This window comes from Drosophila guanche, unplaced genomic scaffold (assembly GCF_900245975.1).
Source record: "Drosophila guanche unplaced genomic scaffold, DGUA_6, whole genome shotgun sequence".
Taxonomy (NCBI): domain Eukaryota; kingdom Metazoa; phylum Arthropoda; class Insecta; order Diptera; family Drosophilidae; genus Drosophila; species Drosophila guanche.
Genome location: NW_022995772.1, coordinates 230532 through 244098, shown reverse-complemented (window position 1 = coordinate 244098; position 13567 = coordinate 230532). Strand labels below are relative to the sequence as shown.

Genomic DNA, 13567 nt, shown 5'->3' with positions numbered 1-13567 from the left:
CGTACTGATAAAATGTTTGTTGTTTGTAATAATGTTTCTACTAGTGCGTTGGTTATGCAGTAACTTAAAATGTACAAAAATAAGCTGTTTGGTGTTCGATTTTAAAACAGGTGTAGCATAATATGTACATATATATTTATAAGCATGTTGAGAAGTGCTTGGTTGAAGCAGTGCGCCGGTAATGCAGTTAATGTCAAACTGCTACCTCAACCGCCTCTTACGCGTCACAACTTTTACACCCGGTACTCAGTAGGACAACTGTACCTTAGTGGTTTTTTTTTTCAAATTATAAATGTTTTCTACGTAAGTCATCTATATCTACATAACTTCTCACACCAACACGCTCCTTTAGCTCGCCCCCCTCGAGCCACACACCGCAGAGGCACTGCAAAGGCAGAGTACGCACACTGCAGAAGCAGAGTGTGGATGAAAGAATGTGCAAAAAACAAAAGTGGCTGCTGTACGCGGTGGGCTTAGCCTCTGAAATTTAATGTCTTCATTCTGGCTAGATGTAGATATGGTCACTCCCTACGGAATGGCGTTTTCTGTAGTGTGCAGGTGTGGGATAGATGTATTTTTACCCAAACTAGTACAAAGAGATTTCGTGTGCACCTCTAGCTATGCTCTAGCTAAGCTCGCTGAATTGTCGGGGTTCGATCTACTCTCTCCTATATTATGTACTGACACACCCTCGCATAATGTTTTAGGTGCAGATTTAAAAAGAATCAAAAATCAAAAGCAGAACACAGGTTAAACTAGACTGAATGTATGGAAAGTGGATTAATTATTTGTTGTTGAGAAAAAGGGGGATGATGATATCAACTACTCTATTCAAGTCACGGGAAACTCCGGTGTCGTCGAGAATCCCTCTTCTCTACCCTCCCAACCTATGCTATACTGGTAAATCGAACCGTATAGACCCTTGAACAATCTGGCAGTTTTCATCCTACCACTTCGACCTTGCTTGTCTGAGGACGGACGTTAGAATTTAGAACATATTATAAATGTGTTTCAAAACGAAGGCTTTCCATGACTTCCTATTATTATAATTCAATATCTTCGGAATTTTCTTAACCTACAGAGGAATTCATATTACGGCGATCTAGCCCACTTAAAATATATGTTTATTCTATGTTATAATGGTTTAGGAATTTACGAATTTATATATATATATAGTGGCTGTTGCGCGTATAAAAACTAAGAATCATAGGTAGGTAATAGAATAAAAGGGGGCGAGATGCATTAACCCATTACGGTTATGATTAAATATTTAGTAACACGCAGGTTACGTTTATACTCTGTGCATATATGGTTTTAAGTTTACAAACTCACAGTTTCTTTTGGTTTTGGTATTTTAATACCCTTACTCCTTTCGTAAACGTTGAGCTCAAGGATGACGTAGGTGCTGGTATCTGGGGAAAAATATAAAGTTTTAACAATATATGCACACGAATGTACCTGCAAGTACGATTTGATAATTTCAATTAATTATTTCAACCCACTCTTTTCTACAAACACTCATGATTCCCGATGCTTGAATATACATATACGTAACCGCCAGAGAATTGGCCTTAAAATGGCATATTGAACTTAGTCCCAGAAAATGTGCAAATTAACACAGCATAACTCCGGACATCTGTCCTGCTGTTGGCGGTGGCTCCTCTGTAGTCAGGTCCGTCGAAATCACGCCCAATGTTCTAGCTCTGGAGACTGGGCTAAAATGTGGAACATCCGGCTTGATGTCGATCTGCCGCTTACATAAGCACTAAAGTGCGCGACAAACTGGAGACCACCAGTGGTGCTGGTGAAAGGTTCCGAAGCGCCGCCTTACGCGCTGAGCTTCCTATGGGTTGCTACGCCTCACTAATGTTGACCCAAGTCAGAGGTTTTCGGGGCTCGGCGTTTCGGAGCAGAAGAGGGGGGAATCGAATTCTACCCCTTGTAGATTGGGGGATCACTTCGGTAATACGCCTCTCGTGAAGCACCCCGTATATGCACTTATGCGCACTTAGGCTGCTAAGAAAGATAGGGCTCCTGACCTCTGTTCTTGGTTGATTATTGTTTTCACTTGGCACTAGCACAGATCAACACAGATTCCTTTGAATTTATGGCTTGCAAGAAAACTTCGCCACGAGGGATTATGTAAGTTTTGTATAGGTTATATCTACATATCTAAGACTTGCCACAATCACGTCTGGTTTTGTCGATCGATCTTTGCTAATCTCTCTAGCAAAACTCATCCCAGTGAAGCTAGGCTGTACCGAACATAAAGATCCAAGATGTGATGACGTTTAAGAGCTTTAACGGGACAATCGTATGATCTTTTGCTGCATTGAGTGGAATTTCGGTCAAACGTCAAGGGCAAATTTTAAGCCCTCGATACCTTACCTTTGCTATCTCCCTACTTTTGGCCCCTACAATTCCTTTTATCTTCAAAAATGTGGGAAACGTTTCCGACCCCATAAAGTGTATATATTCTTGTCCAGCATCAATAGCCGAGTCGATAGAGCCATGTCTGTCTGTCCGTCTTGTTTGTCGACTAGTTCTCAGAAACTATAAGAGCTAGAGCCACCAAATCCAGACTGCTGTATGCTCACACTGAAACCAGTGTATTTAAACAATTAGCCACGCCCCTTCCGCCTCCGCAAAGAGCCGAAAACCTCCAAAAGCTACAAGCTATATCTATCAGATCACCAAATTGGGATCCGATTGGATCATTATTATGGCCACAATGAAGAAATTAATTTGCAGCGACTAAACCCACCCCGTCCCGCAACTTATATTTGTTTTTTGAACATTCTCTCATTCACACTCTGCTTCGCGCAGTGTACCATTGCCTCTGCCGTACCTCTGCCTCGGCCTCTGCCGTGGCTCTGCAGTGTGTGGCTCTAGGAAAGGGGGGGTGAGCTAAAGGAGCGTGTTGGTGTGAGAAGTGTTGTATATGTATGATCCCTTCTCGTTAAGATATATTTTAAAGATGTTGATGATCCCTTCCAATCACAGAATTGTCCGCTTTTCTCGCATTTTCGGTCGTTAGTCTCCACCTTAACGATAACTGCAGTTCTCTTTAGTTCGATTCGGGATGACTTTTGACTCAAAACTAGCCAAAAGCCAGTGAGAGTTTCTGTGTTGAGTTTTTAGGACCCTACTGCCCTCTGCTGGTGATTGATGGCTGGAAGGCGCACTACACACTTTCCCGGGCAATCAAAGGCACAAGTTGTTTCGCAATTGACATGTAATCGAGAGGCTGGGAGCGCTGAGAATCGCTCAGAATCGGTGGTGGAGGAGGAGAAGCAGCATTGGGGAGCATCGCTTTCAGGTTTTCCTCGGCGCCTGCACTTTTCTAATTTCATTAAAAATTGTGCAAAGGCCTCGGACCGTGCGATAGCTCAGATGTTGACAGACACAAATCGGCACAATAGACGTCAAAAAGCGCTCTCTCTCTCCCTCGCTCTTTCGAAACGATGAAGAGCGTCGGGGGAGACAGGGGTCCACTTGTGGGCGAGACAGCTTTTGGCAATCAAAGTACGCCGATCAAAGTGGAAAATCGATATTAATTGCAATCTAAGCGCTTTTGTGTGTGTAGACTGGCAGTGGGCATTAAATAGGCGTGGCATGTCGGCCACTCGGCCAATAATTGATTCGCTTTTTTGGACGTTATTTTCCTCCGTACAGGGAGGTATTGAATCCGAATTTTGATGCTACTGGCTGTTTTCGTGACTAATGTGTCGAATATCAAGAGAGATTTTGGTTTTTTATTAGGTTACATTCTCTCCCCTTCTGACACTCCGGCACTCTGCCATTGCAATATCTGCCTTTATTTCGGAATATGTGGCACTGCAACTACAGCAACGTCGTGTCAATGCTTGTCACTCAAAGGAAATCCAAACTGTCACATTTTCACACGCCCAATGACCGCCCCACCAAAATGTGGGGTATGGCCGCGATAGCAAAGACAGTTTTAATTCAAAACAGTGTGATTTAAAAGGGTAGATGTGGCACATATGGAAGGGATCATTTTTAAATATATAAATTAATGATTACTAAACGAATTGTCTGTCATTATCCATTTTCAAACTCTTTCAGAATTACGCCAACTCCTGCCAATCAAATATGCAGAAATCAATTTCAGTTCTCCTTGAAAGTTTCAGCTTTTTCAGCAGAACACGAGCAGGTGGGAGCCGAGGAATCCTTAGAACACACGTGTCTGACCACCAGGTGGTGTGACATCAAGCAATGAAAGCAATATGCAATCGAAAAGAAGCGAATATTCATACTTACAGCCACCTGTGTATCAGGCATCTGCATCTGCAGAGTGTCCAATATAGCCGAAAATTACATTATGTAGATACAAATCAAATTGGAAAAAAAAGGATCAAACAAAGCGGTGGGAACGGGTAGGGAGTGGGTGTAAGAAAGGTGCAAAGACCATGCAAGGAAAAATCAAATTACCACAATTTGAAAAATCGCCAGACATCAGGAGCCACATAAATCCGTGCAAACGAAGACGGGAGGGAAAATGGGAAAAAATGGCAATAGCATAAGGAAATGTTACCGCTATTTAAGGATTTATTGATGCGTGGCTTTTGCCTGAAATTTATTGGCCACTGTTCTGGTCGTTGGTCTTACCCAAAGAAAATCTAAGTACACTCTGACCCCCATATCATACATTCCCCATAGTACCCTAAAATAAAAATTTCCACCTGAAAAACCTAAAACTGTTTAGCGTAACAATGATCGCAGGGAGTTTTGGGATGAAGGACAGAAAAGAAGATGTCGGATCAGATGCCACCACATCCGTCTTTCCCACTGTGGCACAGCCCTCATCGATACATCTGCCCACCTATGCCAATCGCTATACGGATATACCACGCCTGAACCGTTTAAAGTTCATTGCAAAAGTGTGCCCCAAGCTGCGAGTGCCAGCACTGGAGCTGGCCATCAGTCATGTGAAGACTACATACAATGTGAAGCTCTACGATGAGCTCTACAAGACGCTGTCCGCGGCCATTGACAAAAAGGAGGCTCAGATGGACATGGACGAGGCGTCCATAAATTCAAAGGGTAATGCATCGCAGGCAGGATATATCAAGAAAGGTCCAGTGCCCTACGATGCCTACTGGGTGGAGGATAACACCATGGAGTCGACACTGCTGCAGCAGGAGCTCGATGCAGAGTTGAATTACAAAAAGGCGAATTCGGGCAGCGCCAAAGTGCGGCGCATTTTAGAGGAGATCGGGGACTATCATCTGAAAAGACACAACCTGAAGATGGCCGTCAAGTACTACGGCAGGGCCAGACCGTACTCTACCAACAGCGATAATGTCATCAATATGTTCCGCAATCTGATTCGGGTCTCCATTTACATGGCCAATTGGTGGCATGTGCTCACCTACATCGAGGATGCCAAGAAATATGCCTTTGGCTTTGATAATCTCTCGCAGAAGGTGCCGCCACGACTCAACTGTGCCGCGGGGCTGGCCAACATGGGGCTGAAGATCTACAAAACGGCGGCACATTGCTTCCTGCTGATCCCATTCGATCGCTATGACTTTGATAATATTGTGGCACCGGAGGATGTTAGCTACTACGCGGGGCTCTGTGCCTTGGCCACCCTCGATCAGGAGATGCTGGATCTGGGTGTTATCAATTCGGAGGGTTTTAGGCCGTTCTTTCAGCTGTCTCCGCTGGTGTTGTCACTTTTGACCACCTTCCATGCGGGCGATTTAGATCATTGTCTGCTGCTGCTGCACCAAATCGAGGATCATGTCAGGTTAGATTATTATCTGGCCCCACATGTGGACACGTTGTTTGATATGATCAAGGTCAGGATTCAAAAGAAAAGAGTGCCCGTAGTGCCGCCAGCTGCCAAAACCACACAAAGATTTAGGGTTATTAATGAACGCACAAAATACTCTCATGAAATGAATTAATTAAGTTACATTTTGGGTTGATTAACGAGGTAACGAAGGGGACGTTCTCAAAGTAATAGTTAAATGCAAATTCAAAACATACAATACAATACAATTCTCGTGACAAGGCCATGAGCTCCTCCTCGACCGATTCTTATGCAATTTTTGTCGAACATTAAGAAGGACTGCAGGTCGGATGTTAGCTATTTTTCAACTTTTAGTCTTTTTGGCCAATTTACAGATTGATTACTAAGGTTTGGAAATCATTTAAATCCAAAATTAAAGTGAAAACCCTCTTTATTACATTATCACCTTACATTTGTTCTGGATCGGCATATTTGGCCTGGTCAAAATAAAAAGTACACCGGAGGTATTTTTCAGGATATGATCAGGATTTGGTAAAGGATTGCTGGTTTTTATTGACTCCTTGCATATTTAAGAACATGAGAGTTAAAAAAATACTTTAGCTAGACCGAAAAAAGCATTGCATTGCGGAAGAAAGTGCATATCCATACATTTTCCAAAGAAAGGGGAAGTGTTCAGTACATTAAGGAAAGTCTAATAGGATCATCCTGGATTATTCAGAATGCCTTCAAATCAACAGTGCCTTCTAAAAATCGAGAACGGAAGAAAAAATCTTCTCTAAACAACGGATACCCGAAACCTCAGTTTTACGGGTGCATATCTTCCAAAGCAATTTTCACTTAAATTGGCAATAAAATATCATCTAAGATAGTTGTTCGGAGCAGCAGCAGCTACATAATTATTATAATCAGCTCGCCTTGTTTACATTTGTACTCTCTTATATTGATATGCTATTGTCCTGCTTATCGCTTCCTCTCACAATGCATAGAAGCGCAGGCATATGTATGCACCCATGGTGAAATAAGTAACAAGGTGACGGATTCACCACAGTACCTTCTCATTCGAGGAACACCTGCTTGTCAGTCGTTTGCCAAACGTCGACGAAAGAAGTTGTGTAGCGCACGATTTTTTCATTGTCTTCTTTTTCTTCATTGTTTACGAATGAAGACGTAAGCGGAAGACAATGAAATATGCATGCAACTACTTTTTTATTTTGGATGTGTAATTTAATGTGTATGTAATTGAATCTTTATTTAATTACATATTTTTTAGAAACAAACATGTCTGAAAAATATTTTTTGCTATGCCGCTCCAAATCTTTTCTTTGCTATCAGCAGAAACATTAAAAGGGGAGAGTGCAGAACGTAAAACGTTTTTTATTGTACAAATCATTGTACATTGTAACACACCGCGGAGTTCACGGCCACGCCGTAATGCATAATAATTGTTTCATAATTTAATTGTTAATAGTTTGCTACATAATAGTAGTCCGTGTTTTGAAAATATAAACATTTTGAAAAATTTTGAAAACAAATTTTGTCCGCAACCAACCTTTCGCGTCGACAAGCAAACGAGCACTGAGAATTGGGAAAAGCAGCGAGTAACTCTGCCACCGACGAGGCCTCCTTATATAGTTGCTTTATGTGCATAAGCATCGCAAATAAAAAGTGCCGCAAAAGTGAACACACAAACGTTTGAACTTGTATCGCTTGTTGAAAATTCGTATGTGACCAATACACTCCGCGTCAACAGTCCAGAGCCAAAAAATGGGAAATAGAAAAAATAACAGAAAAAGTGGATCGTTTGCTATGGAAAATGAGGCTGGTGAAACACATAGCGAGTCGGTGGCATTTGGCGCTGCTCCAAGTGGTGGAAGTTTTAGTGCCAACGCAGCACACAGCACACAATTCCCTGCGTCCCAGATTACAATTTTGAAGTGCAAAACTAGATATATTTTCGATAGGCAAGAATCAATACGCACGGATATGGATATTGAGAAGCTGTGCCAAATGGATGAGTACGACTTGCGCGGACTGCTGGAATCACAGACGGAGCTTAAATCGAATTTTGTTGTAGCCCATACCAGCTTAGAGGAGGCGGATTTTGAGTCCAGGTTCAGTGAAATACCTGCACGGTTTGACCATCTTCAGCGTGAGCTTGGATGTCGGAGCATGTTGGAAAAAAGATGGAGCACTAGGAATTCTTACACAAAAAACCCCAACTCTAGTGCATCCCAATCAATCGTCGTTATGGCCAATCGATCTCGGTTACCTCAGCTGGAGCTGCCAAAATTTAATGGAATTTACACGGAGTGGGCCAATTTCTTCTCAATGTTCACCGCGATCATTGACAAGGAGTCCGATATGACCCTTATTGAAAAGCTTCAGCGTCTGCGTTCCTGTTTGAGTGCCGCAGCCCTCAATACCATCAGCTCATTGGAGATAAATGAGGCAATTATATCGTGGCATTAGATATTTTAAAGCGTCGCTTTAATAATAAACGTTTTATTTTGCAGGCACACATCAGATGGATATTTGGGTTGGAGAAGGCGGACGTATCGGTGGGCAGGCTGAGGGAACTGACTGACAGAGTCACCTCAAATATTCGTGCAATGGAATCGCTGGCTAGTAAGGAAGAAGTAGCCGACTGTATTCTGGTACAAACAATACTTCAGAAGCTGGACAAGGCCACTCAGAGCAGATGGGAGGATACTTCGTCGAATCAGAGCTGCCGACGTGGGAAAAATTGTCGGGATTTTTGGAAAAAAGATGTCGGACGCTTGAAAATGCGGATCAATCGACGCAAGGGCAAGATCAGTTTGGCAAGTCCGGAAAAACCGTGAGTATGCATCAAAGAAAATCTTTCGTCGCATCGAGCGCCCCCATTTCTTGTGTGTTATGCGAGGGCACGAACTATATGATTGCCAATTGTCCACGGTTGACACCTCTGTCGCCGAATGATCGTCAATTGAAAGCAAAACGGCTCTTATTATGCCTTAATTGCCTACGAAAAGGCCATCATGTAAAGGATTGTAAATCCGGTCCATGCCGCACTTGCCGATCGAAGCACCACACGCTTTTGCATTTCATTCGTCCAACTGATTACATTACAATTTGCTTCTATGAATATCCAAAATCCAAGTCATACCGCTGCGAAGTCATACAAAATAATGGTGGATACTGTATACATTCACGGGACTACTGATAATGAGAAAATTGTAGAAAAATCTTGATACGTTTTGAGTTTTTGGCTTTGCAGAATTTCTGTACTTATTATTTTGACCATAGATTTGTAATGCTTTTTAGCTATAATGGATCACAGAATACATATTTGAAATGTAAAATGATTGTGTTATATTTTTATACTCGTTATTCGAAGAGTAAATAGGGTATGTTGTGTTAGTGCAAAAATGTATGTAAAGCACAGAAGGAAACGTTTCGGACCACATAATGTATATATATTCTTGATCAGAATCAATAGCCGCCTATATATATCCGTCTGCCCATCCGTCTGTCTGTCTTATTTGTCGGCTAGTTCACACAGACTATAAAAGCTAGAGCCACCAAATTTTTCCTCGAAACTGCTGTATGCTCACACTGATACCATTGTATTTCCAAATTTCGAACCGCCCCCCAATTCGCGAACATCTGCTGTATTCACAGTCTATAAAATCACCGAATTGGGGTAAGATTGGATCATTATTATAGCCAGAATGAAGTAATTAATTTGCAGTGGCAAATATGCACATTATCACATTCACACTCTGCTTCGTGAATGAAGTGATGATTTAGATTAGAGATTCAGAAAAAGTGTTAAATGTTAAATTTAAAATTTGAAAAAAAAGACTAAGGCACAGATGTATTACTGAGTACCGGGTATAAAAGTTTTGACACGTAAGAAGCGTCTCACACGTCCCTTCTCGTTCTGTGTGTTTGTTTGGCTGAGTGAACCTGCAGATACTTGCACACAAATGCACATTACCCCCACACCCACAGAGCAACACCCAGACACACGGAAAGCTACCGTTGTTTGCTATTGTCGACACTAGTTTTCCGCTTCGAACCAATCTAACTGAATTGTTTAAACAGTTTTTTAAAATCTGGAAATTTGTATGCTGTTTCTTACATAAAGCCGGGAATCCAGCACATCGGAATAAAAAAACATAAAATAAACTGGTCCACGAATTTTTCGTTTGCCTTTTCGTTTGTTGAGTATCCAGCAATGTAAGCGAAATACACAGATTCTTATCGATATATCGATTTAAGAGCGCGTGTGGACTCAGAGAACATCTGGTAGGCACTTCAGACATATATTTCTGGAGTGAAAAGTAAAAAATGGAAGAAAAAACTGTACGCAAAAACGTAAAAGAGAATTGAAATAGATCGTCGGAGTCAAAATGTACTTAGTCTATGACTTTATTGAATTTTAAATAATTTTACTGAAATTAATAAATTAATTATTTATTTTTTGTGCTCTTTTGGCAATAATGGACGTTTGGCAAACGATATGCATTCAAACGGCAACCAGAGGCAGTATTGGCTGCTCCTCATCCTAAAGGACGAACAGATGCACACAACGGTGGACTTGACGGAGCTATCTACACAGACGGAGGGTTTTTCTGATTACGATTTGAAGGAGCTGTGCATGTATGTCGGCACATCTGCATGCATCGCATGCGTCAATTTATGCGCAAATTAATGGCAAATCCCAATGCGATCTCAATTCAACTGCCAGCTCTTTTTTTACTTTTTTATTTTGAGATTAAATTTCAAACTGCCACTGCAGTACACATGTTTACAAAACACAGCTGATTCGTGTGAATGTGTTAGTTACGGTCCACGTACAAACGAAATATATAGAATATACATAAAAAATGCTGCAGACAGGCCTTAACTTAAGTATTCTACATCTGGTTGTGATGAACTTAGTCATTCTATACAGCTGATGAATGCATCTGTAATGTATCCCCAAATACTTTGTGGTTTAGCTTACCGTCTGGAAAACATTGAGTTTTTAAATGAAAAGTTTTGATATTTACGTTATTTATTATTGTTCATACGATATTTTGACTTTAAAAACTCAGGTAAAAAAATAATATACACACAGCCTGCTTTGCGAGTACAGGGTACAACAGTCAAATGACCCGTCCAATGCAACAACAAGAAGAACATAAAACCTGCCACTGCGCCTGCTACTGTCTCTCCTACTCTACTGCCAGTTCCTCTGCCAATGCCTCTACTGATGCGCCTGCTACTGTGACACAACATACAAGATTTTTTGTTGCTTCTACTGCTGCTGCTGTCTCTGTGGCAGGTCGAAGCCAAAGGTCGTGAGGGGGGTATACATAGAGGTTAATGTTAGCCACACTAAAAGAAAACTAACCAAAAAGCTTAGCCGATTGCCGATGCCGATTCAATGTAAATTTTAAATTTGTCAAGTTAATCAAGTCAAACTATTTTTGCCCCATTAAACTGGAACCTCCTGGACAACGTGCACCTTGATTTGTTCAGCGCACACCGCGATTCGAGGAGATCCTCCATGTGCAGTGTCAATTCGATCGTCGATCAAATTAGAGTTATTAGCGTTTCGCGCCTAAATTGACGCATGCGATGCATGCAGATGTGCCGACATACATGCACAGCTCCTTCAAATCGTAATCAGAAAAACCCTCCGTCTGTGTGGATAGCTCCGTCAAGTCCACCGTTGTGTGCAGCTGTTCGTCCTTTAGGATGAGGGGCAGCCAATACTGTCGCTGGTTTCTGCACGGCATTCCAATATGCAATTTTGCTGCCATGCGTCGCAGAATGGCCGTGTCCAGATCCTCGGGTCGATTTGCGGCACCCAGTACGATTACAGCAGAGATTCCGGGCGTGAACAGGCCATCCTACAGCTGCATGAACTGCGTCTTCATCATGGGCGTGGCCTCATGATCATGGTGTCCCCGTGCCGGAACAGGGAGTCGATCTCATCGATGAATATGATTGCTGGCTCCAGTTTCTTTGCCAGCGAGAAGACGGCGGCGGACAGCTTCTGGGTCTCCCCATACCACTTGTCCGTCCGTGGCCACATCTAGATTGATGAACCGCCAATCATGCTTCAACAGCTCCCGATGTTGACAGACAGCACCACTGTCTCCCACAGCTCCTGGAAAATGGTATCTAAGTCGGCTATATCGCTCCACTGGATCTTTACGGCAATTATCAGCTCCTGGTCAGTCAAGTCTGCCATCTTAAGGCTTTTATTAAGTATTTTCATCTGCTTCTGGGCCTGCTTCTTGGCCTTGCCGTGTTTTTAGTCGAATAAGTGGCTGTTGTCACGGAGACAGGCCGCAACAGCCACCAGCAGGTATCCACTTGTGATCATTAGGCTGGCCTTCAAGGCCAACGAGATGATTCTGCCACGTGTGAGGATCTGGTCAATGCGGCGTAGAGACAATTTGCTTTAAACACAATCAATTAACCATGAGAGTTTCCTACAGACTACATTTATAATAAATATTCTGTGTTGAAGTACTTTTTGGGGTTTGGAAAATTAACAAAGTAAATTTCAAAAATTTTAATAATACTCCGAATATTTACCGATTTCTGCCAGCGGCTGCGTTTTAATTTCTGTATAACTTTTCATATTTGGCCCGGAGCTGTGTCTCTCTTCCCCTCTCTTGAGCTCACTCCACTGCGAAGAACCTGCAAAGCAATGCAAGCCAACAAAAGAAAAGAAAAAAAGAAAATAGTTGCGAAAAGTAAAGCATGGAAAAGGCAGAAGAGCGAGTAGAGGGAGAGAAAGACTGGGTTGAGGGCAGAAGATGTTTTTTATTTTTAGCATCTTTCGGCGGAAGTCAATGTAACAAAAGATAAACTTGTCCAGCCAGCTGCCAGTTCCTTGCACTTCGATGCCTTTTCCAAGGCATTCCAGGAGGCAGCAGCAAGAGCAGACGGTCAATAGTATTAACTAAACACTGCAGCAATTTATCTTGGAAGCCGTACCGTACCTTACGTACCCCTTTTGGGCAACCCAACCGAACGTAGGTCAGTTATGCGCTTTGTCTTAAAGTTTTTTCTAAGCCGCCAGAGGAAACCCTCCTGCAACTCCTTCACTATGTGCTATGTTGTGTGTTTTTCTGTAGGAAAAGCTTCCTTTCGCATTACAAAAGAACTACTCAGCACAATGTCTGGAGTTAAGATTCTTTCCCCCAGATCTGATTTTTCCGACCATATTTTTTCATTTGTGGCAGCCCCTTAAGAATTGTTTCAGTTCCGGACCCTCTCCGATCAATTGGCGATTTTTTACCATTTTCTGAACACATTTAAGCAGCATATTTTACAGGAATTTTCTACCGTTTCAATCCATTAAAAATTAAATTCAGGCATGCTTTTCAATGCAGTTTTGTATGCCCCAAAATAAGCTAGCTGCTGTTCCAAATCCTTTAATCTGATCCAGTCTTGACCAGCCGAAGAGGACACCTCTTCTTTGGTCTACTACTGGCACATGCAAATCCTGCAGGAAATCACCTGCAGGGGGAGGCTGTGCTGAATGGCTATCTTGGTTGCAATTTTCAGTACGCTCTTTAAGTTCTTTAGCGAGGCGGGGGTATAGAGTGCTTCCCTTATGCTGTCAATCCTCCTACTCCTTTGTCACCCATTATCTTGTCGCTCTTTGTCGCTGGCGCTCTCCTTCTTTTAGCTACTTTTTAAGAGTTCATAAAAATCACTTCAACTGTGTGCAATATTTCATGATTTTGAGCGTCAATCTTTTGTGAGTCGCTTTCCTTGCATTTCCTTTCTGCTCATAGT

General features: G+C 42.2%; 1 protein-coding gene and 1 pseudogene across 1 annotated transcript; one reads left to right on the top strand and one right to left on the bottom strand.

The window, feature by feature from the left end:
- Nucleotides 1-4718: 4718 nt before the first annotated feature.
- On the top strand, nt 4719-6220 carry LOC117591309 (COP9 signalosome complex subunit 1). Its single transcript, XM_034284515.1, has one exon. The coding sequence runs from the start codon at nt 4734-4736 to the stop codon at nt 5931-5933; it is 1200 nt and encodes a 399-aa protein (XP_034140406.1). The 5' UTR covers nt 4719-4733; the 3' UTR covers nt 5934-6220.
- A 5121-nt stretch (nt 6221-11341) lies between these two features.
- LOC117591310 lies at nt 11342-12005 on the bottom strand (annotated as a pseudogene).
- Between the last annotated feature and the right edge of the window lie 1562 nt (nt 12006-13567).